This window comes from Malus domestica, chromosome 13 (genome assembly GCF_042453785.1).
Source record: "Malus domestica chromosome 13, GDT2T_hap1".
Taxonomy (NCBI): domain Eukaryota; kingdom Viridiplantae; phylum Streptophyta; class Magnoliopsida; order Rosales; family Rosaceae; genus Malus; species Malus domestica.
In genome coordinates, this window is record NC_091673.1 from 16455664 (window position 1) to 16472520 (window position 16857).

General features: G+C 35.6%; 1 protein-coding gene and 1 long non-coding RNA gene across 3 annotated transcripts; one reads left to right on the forward strand and one right to left on the reverse strand.

Annotated features, from left to right (window-relative positions):
* Positions 1-2934: 2934 nt before the first annotated feature.
* LOC139190362 (uncharacterized) lies at positions 2935-5401 on the forward strand. The gene is made up of 2 exons (XR_011574536.1): positions 2935-3749; positions 4898-5401. It is a non-coding gene; the product is annotated as an uncharacterized lncRNA (long non-coding RNA).
* Positions 5402-9625: 4224 nt separating this feature from the next.
* Positions 9626-13508, reverse strand: LOC103453202 (folate-biopterin transporter 1, chloroplastic). 2 transcript variants are annotated; one of them, XM_008392750.4, is made up of 9 exons: positions 13253-13508; positions 12873-13099; positions 12512-12576; positions 12259-12421; positions 11479-11627; positions 11130-11384; positions 10829-10997; positions 10646-10738; positions 9626-10325 (listed from the first exon to the last, which is right to left on the reverse strand). In XM_008392750.4, exons 1-9 carry the CDS (start codon positions 13329-13331, stop codon positions 10023-10025), a joined length of 1503 nt encoding a protein of 500 aa, XP_008390972.2. In that variant the 5' UTR covers positions 13332-13508; the 3' UTR covers positions 9626-10022. The 2 variants fall into 2 exon arrangements, with proteins under 2 accessions (XP_008390972.2, XP_028947556.1); XM_029091723.2 differs by having other exon boundaries at positions 12873-13093; positions 13253-13504.
* Positions 13509-16857: the final 3349 nt, after the last annotated feature.

Sequence of the window (16857 nt, forward strand, 5' to 3'; positions counted from 1 at the left end):
CATGTGGGGTTGCCAAAATGAAGAGCTTCAGTTGCCCTAAAACCGTGGCCATATAAACACTAGTCCTAGTCATGAAACCCGACGTTTGAGTACTTGTCTGGTAGATGTCCGGCAATTCTAGTGGCCACCATAGTTTTTCCAAATACAACTAATATTATTGTGGGGTTGATCGGATGATGTGACCCAAATACCAAAATCCTGCAACTGTTGCTTGAGCAGGAAGGAACTAGTGGGGATATATATACACACACACACATACATACATACATATATATACACACACACACACACACTATGCATTTGGATTATAACTGACTCTTTATGTATGACCAACTGATCACTTCAACCATGAGTTTCAGATTAGTTGAATGTGACCTTTATATGGTTTAATTAGGTAATAACAAAGATGTGGAGTGACTCAAGCTAATGACTAAAAGCATTCACTCAAGCGTTGCTTAAGAGCATTTGCTTGAATTAAGTTCTCTTTTTCTTGCCAATGACCGGAAAATCATTTTTATTTTTATGAATATAGGATTGATTTTAATAATATGTCATCCAACAATATTCCTTAACTTTGAAAAAGAGTCGAAGGAAGTGGTTGACATGGGGTACTGTGACAAATTCAAGTATATATTTGGAGTTATGAAGGCATGACCGAAGGTTATATTGTGTATTCTAATCGGTCCATTGATTTTATTTTTCAAACCGAAAAATCCTTGAATTAGGAAATTTTTTTATATGCGGTTCTACGAGCACTTCATCATCATCAATTAATATACAAGAATGCTGGCCTAGATTCTTCATAAGGTTTCATTTTAGTATTGATATCCTAATATAAGTTATGGCTTCTCGGCGAAGTGTTAGCTTAAGAAAGTAGACAAGCCACTCAGGAGTGGAGGATGTTTTACCTTGATCAATTTGTCTTGTTTATCTTAAGGCATAACCTTAATAATGTCATTTGTATTGGGGTTTAGAGACCCTTAATACATTATTTCAAAAAGTGCATTAACTTTTTGTGCATAAATATTCCTACTTAATTAGGGATTATATATGCCTATATACATTGTTCTGAGGTCAATGATTAATCACATGGTTCTTGTTTGGTTTCCAATTATCATATGAAGTGTGTGTGTGTGTGTGTATCTATATGTAAGTTAAATATTTGATAGGAGAAGGTGGAGTTTGGTTCAAAAAGTTAATTTGCTTCACATGGCATTCACATGCATTATATCTAGAATTCTTGTCTTCCACTCAGCCAATGCCTAATCAAATCAATCATTTGGCAATTGCAACTATTTTTCTGGTAAGGGCACTTGCAGCTCTGGTTTTAGGCCAAACAACCTACTTCTTATCCTTCCATTTTATGGGAACAATCCAAATGCATAGGCCATCCATACATCTTCATACTTATCCATTATATAGTCATAATTATTTTTCATTATTGTATAACCTTGGCCTTGGGTGTAGCACTTCACATGTATTTTTCTATAATTTAATAGCATTATATTTCCCTGCATTTTCCTATTTTATAAAACAATATAATAAATAACCTTTAGTACAATTCATAAGGATTAAAGAGGAGAAATTATGATCAATGATTGATTCATAAGGAAAAAAAAAATTGAGAAAGAAAACCCAGGAGCAATAACTGTGGGCTGAACATTGGTTATGAACCTGTGCGTCTTTTGCAGTACATTGTTTTATTTGGAAGAAAGAAATTTCATAGGAATAAACCTGTTTCTTAGAATATTCAAAAGACTATACATGTAAAAAAAAAGTTACTATTTTACTGTAAATGCGAAATTTTTATAATCAATGATATAAGAACACGTATACAAAATAATATTTGTATTACATGAATGTTTAGGGTTACAATCTCTGTAGTTTATATTTACAAGAATATTCCTCTGATCTCCAGTGTTTAGATTTAATCCAAAGGTGGCAAGCACTAAATCTTAAATCGGGAAGAGATTTATTCAAGGTCTGTCGATGTTTGATCTTGAACAAAATAGGACCACGAGCATTTTCACGTGGTGGGTGGTCTTCAATTTTCGTGTGGATGAACCAGCATGTGTATTAGTTGAGCTTGTTCATTCTCCACGAGATTGATGTAGAACACGAGTGTTTGGGCGTTTGGTGTTTGATTTTGGCCAAAGAGCATTCTGGTTTTCTCCAAAAGTTTGGAATTGCTTCCCTTTGTTTTGAAGTCGAATTTGATTCAAGGGTGGTGAACACTTGATCTTGAATAAGGCTTATGATTTCTTCAAGAATTGTCGAGGCTTGATCTTGAACAAATAGGGACCCCGAGTAGTATCACGTGATAGGTGATCTTCAACTTTGATGGTGGATGAATTGGCACATGCGTATCCATCGTTTACGGTGAGGACTACTGGGGTATCTAATCCCATTTGCTCCCCTAGCTTTCGTCTCTTAGTGTCAGTGTTGGCCCAGCACATTCTATCAAGTTGGATGGGCCGGAGAGGGTTGTCAGAGGTGCATTTTCATGTATGAAGTTAGTAAAATAGTGTTTCTCACACAATATGGTGTGCATGATGGCATTATCAGCCAGACTTTGTGCTTGTTGATTATCCACTAGCGTGATAAAAATGTAAAGAGTTCTATCAAGTTATCTGAGTTTGTTGTGTGTCTCAAAGTCCACTTCTTTTTCTTGGAGCCTCGTATTTATAGGTCTTTCAATGATTCTTTTCACTGAATTAATTCATTTGTTGGGCCTTGATTTATGATAAGCTCATATTTATATATATTTTACTTAAATTTCACTTGTCTTTTCTTAGTTAGTTCCTTATATTTTTGACCTATTTACTATGTTTTTGTGTTTTGTGTGATTTATCAAGCAAAGAAAAGAAAAGTAGTACAAGTGAATTATTAAGTAACAAATTCGTCAAAACTGCATGTACAGATTAGCTGACTTTGAAAGCATGTTACAAACAGCTTAGAATGAATGAGAAAATGTGCCTTATATGCGTGGAAAGCTACAGATGTCTACTTTCTGGAGAAATTTACGGATTGTTAATATCATTTTTCAAGAAGAAGTTATGGGCATTGTAACACTGAAAGGTTCAGAAACATGGACAGCACATACACAAAGAGAAAGGCAAGGCATGGACAGTTTGATATGGGCAGAAATTGGGTGTGTTTTGTGGTTGAAATGATGAAGCATGTGTGTGTGTAAATGTAAAGGAGAAACATGGCAGAAAATGTGTGTGTTTTGTGGTTGAAATGATGCAAAGAACATGTATGTGTGCAAGTGTAATGGCAAAGCAAAGAAACATGGTAGCAAACCCACATGCAAAGTGGAAGAAAAGCACAAGGCATGGGCAGAAATTTGGTGTGTTTTGTGGTTGAAATGATGAAGCATGTGTGTATAAATGTAAAGGGGAAACATGACAACTCATACCCACACAAGCTGCACATGCAAAGGAAATGGAGTGGTCCTCTCTCAAGCCTATAAATACCACCTCTCATATTCATCAAAGACAACAGATTTTCTCCTTGCTTTGGCCGAAACTTCCCACCACCATTCTCTCTAATTTCAGCCAAAAACCACCCTTAGCCACACCACCCATCAATCCTAAATCTCTCCATACCATTCCTCATCTATTCTACACCATAAAAACCACCCAAAACCGTCCAAAACCTCTAGTGCCACTGCTTGCAAGGAAGGAAAGAGAAGGAACATCTTGTGCCATGCCTATGCCCAAGCCTTGGGAGTGTTGGAGCATTTCTAGGTGTTTTCTATCTTTGATTTCAATGTTTAAATTAAGTTATCTTTGTGTAATTGCGAGTATGAGGAACTAAACCCCCCTTGGCTAGGGGGGATTCAAAACCATGTTTATACTTGCTATATGATTTGATTACTTCCAATTGCATTTCATGAATTGTGAATTTAATTTACTTATCTCTATGAATTAAAACTAATTTGTGTATGTTGGTTGAGAGTGCACGCTTAATTTTCATGCATAAGTTTGATGCTAGGATATAAGGAAGTTTCACCTAATCGTTATGAACTTATATTCATAAGTAGTAAAGGTTGTTGATCACAATCGTGTTAAGTAAATTCTTGGCATAAGTTTCATGCAATTCATAGTAACGAGTGCCTCGTCAATGCTTATGTTTTTCATAGAACTTAATGATTCTTGCGTGTATCTCTATTATGCAATTCATGTAGGGAACTTGTAGGGAATGTTTTGGGTTGTCGTATGCAATCATCCAACCTAATAACTTGTGGAAAAACTGAGGGTTAATTAGTGCAATTCACGGTTAATTTGGGGCGTTGAGTATTCATGGTTTGTCGAAGAGCAATTGGAAATCATTTTGTATGCAAGTATAACATGTGTGGAGAAGAACCCCTTAGCTAGCTTCTCATCCATTGAATTTGATCAATCTCGTTTTAAAACCTATTTTATTTTACAAAGTTCTTGTTTTGTTTTCAAATTCGTCTAAAATCAATCCCCCTTTATTTTGTTGAGTCATATTAGTTAGAAATCAATTTAGTTTGTGTTTTTAAGTGTCTTGAGTCAAGTTATAACATATTTTCGTTCAAATTCTTCCTTAGTGTTCAAAACTGCCCAGATTGTGTTTTTAAGGCAGTTTTGAGTGTTTAGGTGCTGTTTTGAGTCTTTTGGTTTGTTTTAGTGTTTTAAAGTATAGTTTTGCATTCTTTGAGTCTAGTTTAGTGTTTTAAACTTTGTTTTTACGTTTTCAAGTCAGTTTCCAAGTGATTTAGCAATCCCTCCTAATCCCCGGCCTAGAACGATCCCTACTTACATACTTTACTACAATTGATAAAGAGGGTTTAATTTGTGTGCTTATATATTTCGCATCAATTTATTGAGTTTGTCTCCGTGAATAAGTTCGGTGATGTTGTATGGCACAGAATGTTGGGCAGTGAAGCATCAACACGTACATAAAATGGGTGTAGCGGAGATAAGGATGCTTCGTTGGATGTGTGGGCACACAAGAAAGGATAAGATTAGGAATGAGGATATCCGAGGTAAAGTGGGAGTAGCCGAAATTGAAGGAAAGATGAGAGAAAATCGGTTACGGTGGTTTGGACATGTGCATCAAAGGCCTACTGACGCTTCGGTTAGAAGATGTGACTACGGGACAGAGGTCTAGGGCCGAAGGGGTAAAGGAAGACCTAGGAAGATTTTGGAAGAGACTCTAAGAAAAGACTTAGAGTACTTGGATCTAACGGAATATATGACACAGAATCGAGCACAATGGCGTTCTAGGATTCATATAGCTGACCCCACTTAGTGGGAAAGGGTTTTGTTGTTGTTGTTGTTTTCTCCATGAATCGTCTTGATGAAAGCTTGATTTGAATTTGATTTGGCATTATTTGAACTAAATCAATTAACTTGATAATTTGACCAAATAATTTAGTTGATAAAAGAACCAAAGCTTGACTTGGACTTGATTTGGTATTTGATTTGAACCAAAACAAATAATTTGGTAAGCCAAGTGAAAGAACTTGATTTGGTATTAGCTTGATTCGGACTTGATTGGTGTCCAATTTGATTTAATCAAGGGTTTTTTCACAAATGGTCCCTGAAATTGACACTCACCATCAAAATGGTCCCTGAAATTGAAAATCAATCAATGTAGTTCCTGAAAATAGGTGTCGCAAATCAATGTGGTCATTTCGTTACAATTCTTTAAAAATTATGTTAAGTGATGATGTAGCACATAAATAGGCCCCTTAAGTTTTTCTCTTTTTTTTTCTCACAAATTGTCCTTGAAATTGACCCACGACATCAAAATGGTCCTTGAAATTAACCAGCAACATTAAAATGGTCCTTGAAATTGAAAATTGATCAATGTAGTCCTGCAAGTAAATGTCTCAAATCAATGTAGTTCTTCTGTCACAATTTTGTCAAAAATTATGTTATGTGTTGATGTGACACATAAATGGGTCACACAAGTCTAATTAAATTTTAAAAAAAATTACAAATAGGCTTAATAATTTAATAGTTAATAAAAAATTTGTCAACCCAAAAACCCAGTCCTGTAATCACCTCTGATCCTAGTCTACATTTCTCTACCTCCTTCGCTCTCTATTTTCTAAAAAAATACCAATACACGCATCTTTACACACTTCAGCACCCTTTACTGGATTGAACTTGGATCGAGATTACCTTTGGTGATGGCTTGACCCATTGGCAAATGAGACATTACCGTTAACATTTAGGCGATCAACATCCTCACAACCTTAATCTTCGAGAGCTTGTTCGACGCTTCCCTGATGGTCTAGTGATGCAAAGAACAACTAGGTTTGCCTTCAGATAATGAAGTTATAACCAAGGTGCGTCTGTTGTTGGTTAAAAATTATTTCCACAACCTCACAACCTTAATCTTCGAGAGCTTGTTCGACGCTTCCCTGATGGTCTAGTGATGCAAAGAACAACTAGGTTTGCCTTCGGATAATGAAGTTATAACCAAGGTGCGTCTGTTGTTGGTTAAAAATTATTTCCACAACCCCTCTTAGGCCTTGGTTAAGCCTTGTGCCTTTGAGAATTTATGGAAGAGATCTCTCTTCGGAGTAAGCCCTACTATAAGAAAAAAAAAATTCGTTGTGCAAAAAGGAATTTAGACAATTTTTTTAATTAATTATTAAACCAACATTAGCACATAACAAATTTTTTTACAAAATAGTGGTGGAAAAATCATATTGATAGGCGACATCTATTTTCAAGGACTACATTAATTGATTTTCAATTTCATGGACCATATTGATGGTGTGTGTCAATTTCAAGGACCATTTGTGATAAAATAAAAAATAAAAAAATAAAAAACCCATAAATCTTGTGGGGCCCATTCATGTGCCATATCATCACTTAACAGAATTGTGATAGAAGGACCACATTGATTTACGACACCTATTTTCATGGACTACATCAATTGATTTTTAATTTCAGAGACTATCTTGATGGTGAGGGTCAATTTCAGGTATCATTTGTGATAAAAACCTTTTAATCAAATGACTTGATTAATCCTACGAATGGAAGAATTTGATTGCAGTCCAATTTGATTTAATCAAATAATTTAACCGAGTAAATATTGGGAAATTAACCAAATAATTTAATTGACATGATTTATATCAAAGTCAATTTAAAAGATAATTTCGCAATTGTTTCGACCATCAACTTAATATGGTAATTGTTTTATATTACCAAACGTCGACGCAAATCACTTTTGATGACTCGTTCGATATTGATAAATTGCATGCTATGTGTAAAAATTGCAACCCATGGACACGGTGCATGCCACAAAAGCCTAGCAAGTCAAAACATTAATTTGTTGGCGAGTATTTGTTTCCTCAAATTTTACAATATCTACACCTACAATTACAAACACATCAAAAATAGAATACGATTCTTCAATCATGGAGGACCCTTAGTCCTAAACCCTAGTCACGAGGACTAAAACATTCCATGCTCGAGAGGCTCCACAAGGAAAAGACCGCACCAATCTCTAATGATTTCTCTATTATTGGCAAAGAAGTCCTGCTATGAGTCCCCTCCAACAAATATCGAGTTTTCTTCTCATAGTTCTTTACCGAGCGCACAAGCCACAAACACCACCACCTCATATTTGGATAACAATTGCCTCTCTAGAATTCGAGATACTCCAACAAATATCGAGTTTTCTTCTCATAGTTCTTTACCGAGCGCACAAGCCACAAACACCACCACCTCATATTTGGATAACAATTGCCTCTCTAGAATTCGAGATTGAACAAATCACGATCACGACCATAACTACAAAAACTCTTCTCGACAAAGCAAGAAGGCGACCATAACCATAAATAGAAGACTCTCCTCGATAAAGCGAAAGAGAAACTACAACCAAGAAGAAGAAGAAGAAGAAGAAGAAGGAAGAAGAAGAAGAAGAAGAAGAAGAACGACCATAACTACAAAAACTCTTCTCGACAAAGCAAGAAGGCGACCATAACCATAAATAGAAGACTCTCCTCGATAAAGCGAAAGAGAAACTACAACCAAGAAGAAGAACTCCAACGTTAAAGGCAAAATTACCGCCAACTCCAACGTTAAAGGCAAAGATGGACGGCTAGGTTTTTTTCTCGTGCTTTTATTTAGCCGCGGGGGCGTTTGTTTTTTGCAGTACATTATTATGGTGGACATGTTTTTTTTTTAGTATATTAGTATATATCCTTGTATTTCTGACCTTTTATGGTTAATGATTTAATCAGCCACAATCATTGAGAAACAGAAAAGTTAGTAAAAACTTTTAAAAATTATAATAATTTTTGACCGTTTGATCAAATTTTAAAAATCCAAATCACTTAATCCGTAAGTTTTTCCATTTGGAACCTTCAATCCATCATCATATCTCCTTCATATGGAAGGCTTTTTGGGATGCTGGCCATGCTGTCTGATGAAATGCATGAGCAGCGAAGAATCTAGAAACCAATCACTTCCAAATATATGTGTATGTGTGTGTGTGTATATCTATGCTGTAAAATAAAAATAAAACAGCCCACACATACCTATCTTCATATATGGAGACAACATAAAAAGCCAGTGTTTTATAAACCAGGTTTGAAAAATGCAGACAGATCTATCATCATCCATTAAAATATTTGTTTTAAGTGTTATAATAAATCTGATAATATGTGCTGACTGTAGATCAGTCAAATTTGAAATCATTGTAACCCATTATAATGGATACAGATTTACATTGAACGGATTCATCGTCACTGTAGTGTCTCTAATAAATAAGATATCACTATGTACTTTGCCTGCATGACCTTGTATTACTTTAGAGGCTTTGAACTCCTAGGTTGATCATGATGGTTGTTTTAGAAGATACCAATAATGTACCTTTTTGAATAATGTTATTTTGCTTAAGAGAGTTGTTATTTCACAGAACTTACTTTGTAGTAGCAAAAGAGAAACTCTCTTGAAATCAATAAATTGATTTAAAGGAAAACTAACAAAAAGTTCAAAAAAAACTTCTTTTTTAATGAAAAGCTCTTTTTAAAGGTATAGTAAATAGTATCAAGGAAAGGTATAAATGTGGTTTTTCGTTAAAAATGAACAGTACCGAAAGTGTTTTGTTAAAATTCCCTTGTTTTAATGGCATCACCTATGACATAGATGATTGTCATGTATAAATAGTAAACCATTCGTCCGTTACTGCCACGTGATGTTACCGACTGCAAGAGAAAATCTCTCGTGCAATGGAGCCTACACTATGGTGTTTGAGATAGCGTATTCACAGTTGAGACTAACTCCAGTCTAGCCATATGAAGTCTTAACCCTCCAGAAAAGAATTTGTCCGCTGTTATGTGTTGGACCGTTGTCCAATTTAATATGCTCAGGATTACCATTTATTAACTCTTTCAGACAGAAGACATGATAAAGTCCAGTTTAATTAGTTAGTCATGTGCTGCCCGAACCACTGCAGATCACATGGCATAAACTGCAGTATTAGTTGAGGACTAGATTAGCCAAATCTCAGGAACAGCCCAGTTTTCTGTTAGTTTTGCTGTGCATAATAGAAAAATGACTAATGATTAGGATAATATGTTAGTTTAAATGGTTTTTGCATGCCATTTTTCTCTATTTTGCACACACCAGACTTTTCAACCCTCGATTCTTCTTTGATTTATTCAATCCAATGAGTCAATGACAGAAAAATAAGGCCAAGGATGCTATCAGTTCATTTCATACACATAGCATATGATATTTACAAAACCCTATTGTTTTTGGGAAGTGTTATTGGCACTTCAAAAATCTTATTCTTCACTCCTCACAAGTGTATTTTTCTTTCCAAATATAGAAAGTTTGCGGTGTAGAATAAGATTTTTGAAGTGCCAATAACAATTCTCTTGTTTTTCTCTTGTTGAAGTGTACGCTACAGTATGAGGCAAAAACTTACAAGTTAGCTTAGGGATCAAGGAGCACATCAAAGGGGAATGCCCCAAACCACTGACTGGATGAGGTAGGGCCCCTACCATAGGGGCAAACAACCATAACTCAGCTAGATTTCATCTCAATATCTGATTCACTCTCCTCCGGGTTTGCATCAGGATGATCCAGCGGAAGGAGGCCAAGGAGTGGTAAGGGCAACAAGGAGCTGAGATTGCAGATGATGATCAAAAGGGACAAGTTATCATATTGGTCCTTGGTTACACCTAAGAGTTGGGTCAGACCAGCGCCCATCAGCCCCCCAAGAACACTCCCAGCATTTGAAATGGACATGAGGGTTGCGAAAAGTGTGGCTTCCACTCCCTCCGGGCATAATCTAGCAGCCAGCACAAGAACAGGCATGAAAGAAGCCTGCAACGAAAATTAGGAATTAGTTTTGCAGTACAGCCGTTCACAGAATCAGTTCTGTGCACAAGCAATAGAAATATTTCCTGTCATGCATGTGGTACAATTAGATTCGAAATATCAAAAACGATACATTGTTACAAGCTTAGTTTTTCGAAGAGTAATTTCATCAGTTAAATTTATCGGTTTATCTATTTCTAAGAAAGGTTTGAAGCTGCGTTTGACTAAATTTTCAAGGCACACTCAAAATGCATGCATCCAAGGAACTACATTCTTTTAACAAATTACAGGGCACAGCAACCAATACACCTGTTTTAATAGTGTACCTGACTGAGAACTGTTATGACCAAAGAATCTCCAATTGAAAACCACTCATCGCTTATCCCGAATTTTCGGTTTAATCCAGTAACAAGGAGAACCTGAGACATAAGATCAATAATAATTACACCTGAATTTCATTTGACACAGTTAAGTCAGGGAGCCTTAAGAAAATAACTCGTATCACAAACCTGAGTCAACCCAATAGCTGAACCAAAAACAGTTGTTACTACAAATGTCTTCCGCAATGGAACAGTTTTCAAAAATCCATTATACAGTCCAACCCCAAGCAATGATGCTACAGAGGTAACAAGCTTGACACGTCCTAAGAACTCTGGGGTAAAACCAAGTTTATTTGTGCTGAAAGCCAAGGAAATATAAAAGCCCTAGTTAAGATTGGAAACATTTACTGAAACAAATTGAAAGCGGCCATGAACACCTGTAGCTTTTACAAAGTAAAGGATAATGACCATGCTCATAAATTGCACGTACGTGAAGTAAAACATTGCAGACTCTGAGTGAGGGGTTGCCTGCCACAGGAAAATAAATAACGTGGGAAAAAATACATTGGGTTGCCTAACAGCATCCCATAACTGAAGAACATTCTGTTTCCAGCTATCAAGCAAGTTATGACCAGCCAGAGGAAAATTTGGCCCCTTCGAGGCACCAATCACAGGCTGCTCATTCACAAGAATAGAAACTGCAGATGTCATCAGTGGTAGCAAAGCCGTGAGACCAAAAACAAACCTGAAACATCAACAATTTGAAAAACAAACAAAAGACCACATCAGATGATTATCAGCAATAGGACCATACATTCTGAACAGCAAACTTTGTGCACCTTACACCGTAAGCATCCACCAAGGAGCCGCTAAAATAGGAACTCACGATTCCACCAAAAGCAGAAGATCCCCAACACAAAGACTGAAGAGAACCTGACATGCTTTGTGATTCACCACGAGCCCTCTCCACAACCATGGAATCTACAACCTGAAACATGCTAAGTTTTGACATGGTTTACAAAGTATGTTACAGAATGAAGAACCCGAGCCAAAAAAGGAGGCAATTCATCATTTCATACCAGAGGATCTGGATTCTTAAGCTGAACCTTTCTAAATAATGCAGACAAGTAGACTAAGTTTTTCCCTAAAATTAAACCAGACACTTGTGAATCTTGACTCTTTCTTCCTCTGGAATCATTTAGGGCTTTTTTACCCCCAATTTTTCAATGTTCTCTTATTGTAATCTCAAAAGAGAGAACTGAGGATCAGAACCTCCTCATATAAACTCTCTTAGGGATCATTTTGATTTTTTATTTCGTAATATCTCTACATGTATTATGTATTTGATCTGATAAGTTCAAAATTAATTACTTAAGTAAACACATCGCATCGCTTGAATCATATACAATGTTGAGATACACTTTAATTCATAACAAATTGAATTTTTTTAAGAGGATTTTCCATGTCGAAAACAATCTAAATAAATGGTCTAAATCAAATTCTGGCTGAGAACCAAGTCAACTTCAAATTCTGGCTGAAAGCTAAGTTAGGCACATATTGTGACACATAACAAGATATACCTTCCATAACATTCAAAAAGAATAACTAATAGATATTACCACATCTGAAAAGGCAACAGATAGAGATCCAAGAATTATGCAGAAAGCAACACTGAATTTGTTATCAACAACAGTGGCCATCAAACTCCATGACACTGCACCAAGAAGCCCAGACAAAATCAAGTATGACCTTCTTCGGTAACCAAATAGTGGCACAGAATCACTGCAAGGACCCAAAAAACTGTTCACAAACAACAATAGAGGAATACAGTAACTGAGAGATACCAAATAGAGATGGCAAATAGACTCACACCTAATAAAACCGTATATAGGTTTAATCAGCCATGGCAACGAAGAAAAGCCGGTAATCACAGCTGTCTAGTCAAACACATATAAATTTGTCAGAAACCAAGACTACAAACACCAAAGACAAGTAATTCACACCTATCAAAGGAAAAACAATATGTGCCCTTGCATTAGTAATTCAAAGCTAGAATCCCATTATCCATAACCCTGTTAACACCTTTTTCGTACTATTCGGAATCCTCAAGGTAAAATTGTTTACCGATCAGTGCATAACAACGTCAACTTAAGCTCATAGTTAATCAAGCATGTCACTTTTAATAACTACAGCTACAAATGTAGAGCAACAAAAAATATGAATGTAAATGTACCTCAGCCGGGTCGAGATGCAAATCATCTTTCAAATAAAAACTGACAGCAAGCCTTGCAAGGCCTAGAACACCTTGAACAAAATACACCATGGCAACAGCAACATTGTCAGGGCACAATTCGACCCCGAAAATTTTCACACTGCTCGTTCTATGTTTGGTCTTGCTTGGAGAAGGCATGCATTCCTCCTTTTCCCTATCAGTTATCAACACATCCCTTTCTCCTGCACCTTATCGCATTGAACCAAAACTAAGTAAAGCTTCAATCTTTATCACATTTTGCCAAAACCCAATTGTTAAAACTTGCTTAGATATTCATAATTACATTTTGACTGCAGAATAATTACTGTAAAGTTTCAATAAACGGAAATAGAGAGACATACTAATCCTGGAATCGAGGAACGACTCGTGGTCCAAGTCGAGCCGGCGAGGGGACGATGGCATCGGGACGGCGACCGACATGTCGTTCACAGGAGGAAGCTTCTGGCGGGCTCTGCGTCGGAGGCGAGTTCTTCTGTGGGCGCCGGATAAGAGAGTGCACGGCTTCCGGCGGATCCGAGGGACGAAGAGTAGTGGAGGAGGTGGAGCGAAGGAGGCCGAGGACAAAATTGGATTTCCCGAGGGCAAGATTGAGATTGCGCAAAAGGTTAGTGACTCCATTTGAAAATTATTTAATACCAAAAGTAGGGGTGGGTTCGGTTCAAATCGGTTCGGTTTTTTGCCAAAATCGAAACCGAACCGAAATTCGGTTCGGTTTAGTTCAATTTTTTTTCGGTTTTTTTCGATTCGATTTTTTTTTGGTTCAGTTTTTTCCGGTTCGGTTTCGGTTTTTTTTCAAAAAATGAAAAATTTTGAAATCTTAAATTTTAACATATCCAACACAATCATAACATAAATATTCTGACTAGACTTAAAGATAATGAAAATAAACATTTAAAGTTCAACTAGAATTATAACATAAAGGTTTTTTTTAAATATTTTAGGTTTAAAGTTTAACTGTAAATAGATTCCTTTTTAGACGATGATGATGGAGTACGACCTTATTCATTCCTCTCTTTCTCTCAATCTCTCTCTCTCTCTCTCTATATATACATGTATTCTTCACTAGCAATAAGATAAACATTCTATAATATACTATTTATTTTGGTTATTGTCTAGGTAACAATTTTTGATATTTTCTTTATCTTTATGGTCCGAATTTTTTTTATCCATATATGTGGTTACATAATATAATCTCTCCATTTTGTGTTCAGCTTCTACCACCAGCAAATTTTGAAGAGGTGTTCATCAATATTTTTGAATATATTGATATACTTTTCAAAATTGTTAGGCCAAGGAAGCTACTATACTTGGCCATAGGTGAGAAAGTTTGAATTTTGTTTTTGATCTCATGGTGTTTAATAAACTCATGAGACTTTTATACGCTGTTTGCTTTCCCTAATCAACTGCAGTGCAGTTGAGATATGTGTTCTTATATATGTGTTGCACTTAATGATATAAACTAGAAATATTGCATGTAATGGTATAAGTTCTAATTTTTGTTGTAGATGGAGAAGCTGAGAAGACAATTTGAATTGGAAAGCAAACAAGTCCTACCAAAGCAGCAATCCGAAGTATCATATTCTAATATAATAAAAACAAATAATTAAATAAATAAAATTAAAAAAATATTAATTTAATTATTTCGATTCGATTCAGTTTGATTCGGTTTCTAGACCACCAAAACCGAACCGAACCAAAAGAGTTCAGTTCGGTTCGGTTTTTTCAATTCGGTTCGATTTTTTTGTTCGGTTCGATTTTTTCGGTTTCGGTTCGGTTCGGTTTTCGGTTTTTTTCGATTTTTGGTTTTTTGAACCCACCCCTAACCAAAAGTGTACTTGCATGCTTTTTCTTTCGTGTGATGATTCTAATCTTTCTGTATAGGGATAATGGAAAGACGTAAGTACCCCCCCCAAGCCAACAAATGCACGCGTTAGGCTTTTGCTTTGCCCCATGAGTGCTTCAGTACACCAGCCCATGTCCCAAACAAAGTGCCTTTGGGCCAACTTGACTCAAAGATGATAAAAAGTACCGGATCCAGGCCCAATTTAATTTAGACAATTATTACTTCAAGGTAAAAACAATGTTCTGCCTCGTTTGCATTTTTTAATGATTTGTTTCTTTTATCATTTATTTTATTAATTTAAAATAAAAAAATCATTTTATCGATTTATAAAAGTATAGAAATTCTCTTATCGCGGAGAAAATCTATGGTGTCACCGAATGTACGTATATCCATTTATGTCTATAAGCTATAAGGAGATGTTGATGTTGATTGACCGGCTTATTAGGTCTTAGGTTGCGAATCACAGCTAGCCCTGACATGTAGTTGATTCTGATAAGTTTTTCTTCATTTTAGATCTCATTTTCGGACAAAGATGATCACAATAGAGTGTAAAGTCACTATATGTTTGATTTTAGGTTCAATTGGAGGCAATAGAGGAGCCATGATTTTTATCTTGGGTGGGCTAGTTGAAATTAGTATCATAAAATCATATGTTTATTTTTAATCAATATAAAAGAACAACAATAGAATATAAACCATTCTTGAAATCATAACCCTAACCGACAACTTCGAGGACCATATAAACAATTAACTTGCTAAATAAACCAAGAATAAGTAAATAAAGCAATTAAGAACGTATCAAAGGTTGCATTCATTGGAAAATTGCAACAACAAGTAAGGAATTACGGAGATAGGGATTTAATTGTGAACTAAAAGAAAATTCTTCTTTTTTTCTTGAGTAAGAAGTACGGAGGCTAAATCGCATAGGGTAAATGATGTTTTTCTTTAATGAATAGGATAGAAGGGGGAGGGAAGATAGAACTAATTTATTACTTGTAGCATAAAAAAGTATTATTTATTACCTATCATCTAATAAATAAACATGAAATAATAACATGTATTGGAATTGAGTTGGCTATATAGGCTACATGTATTAACATAAATCATTAAAGCATGAGTTTGAAAAAGGATAGTGCTATTCACATACCCTTATTAATTTTTTGTCATTGATCGTCATCAATTCATTCAATCCGAAGGTCGAAAACTGAGAGAGATGTGTGAGAAATAAAAATGAGTGTGTAGATAGCACTACACTTACAAAAAACCTGCATGGGCTAAAGTCCACCTTAGCCTTGTGGGTGGCTCCGCTCGTGGTTGGAGGGTTCAAAGCCTTAGACGTAAGCGAGAAACTTGTGTTGGCTGAATCTATCCTTGAGAGCTGGGCGCCAAATGGATACTTTCGTATCATCGAAAATAACGAATATGATAACGAACATAATTAGTTAATAGTAACAAATCTAGGGTAGGTTAAAAAGTGAGGGAGGTTAAGTTAATGCTTTTAGCATTATGATAGGCCTTAGGTTCAATTACCTTTAAGACTCTAACGCAAAAATGAATATACTGACCTCCCTCACATAGTAAAATGTTGCAGGAAGGAAAGTATAGCACCCTTTACATGTAAGTTTCTATTTCTTGTAGAGATATGAGGTGTAAGTTTTTATCTCTTATTTTTTTAGAGTCGCTTGCTATAAGTCCATTTTCAAGAACATGTTCTTTTTGTGTGAAATGTCACTCTCATTATATCTGACTTATTATATAAGGAAAACTAATGAAAATGATTTGAAAACTTTGAGTTTTAATGATAAAGACAAAATAAAAGGTAAAATGAATAATATCATGATTGATTTTTAGTGTAAAAATATGGTTTTTCATTAAAGTAAACAAATTTTTTTTGTTAAAGTTTCTTATTATATAATATATAAAGTATTGGTTCGAGTTGGAGATGTGATGAGTGATGATGCAGGCAAAATTGGCTCCACTCTCGTTTTCAATATACAACCAACATAGTCTTGGCTTCGCTTCTAGTTTTTCACACAAGCAAAACATAAGAAATAATGAATTATCTTTATTTATTGTATACTTGTTTTGAACTTTTGGTAGAGA

Bases quoted from the DNA above. Each gene is read 5' to 3' on its own strand.
- LOC103453202 (XM_008392750.4), bottom strand. From the start codon at position 13,331: ATGTCGGTCGCCGTCCCGATGCCATCGTCCCCTCGCCGGCTCGACTTG. The intron at 11,628-12,258 runs GTAATATCTATT...AGCATGTTTCAG, and splicing joins CTGTTGCCTTTTCAGATGTG to GTTGTAGATTCCATGGTTGT. The intron at 10,326-10,645 runs GTACACTATTAA...TTTTCGTTGCAG, and splicing joins TCATAACAGTTCTCAGTCAG to GCTTCTTTCATGCCTGTTCT.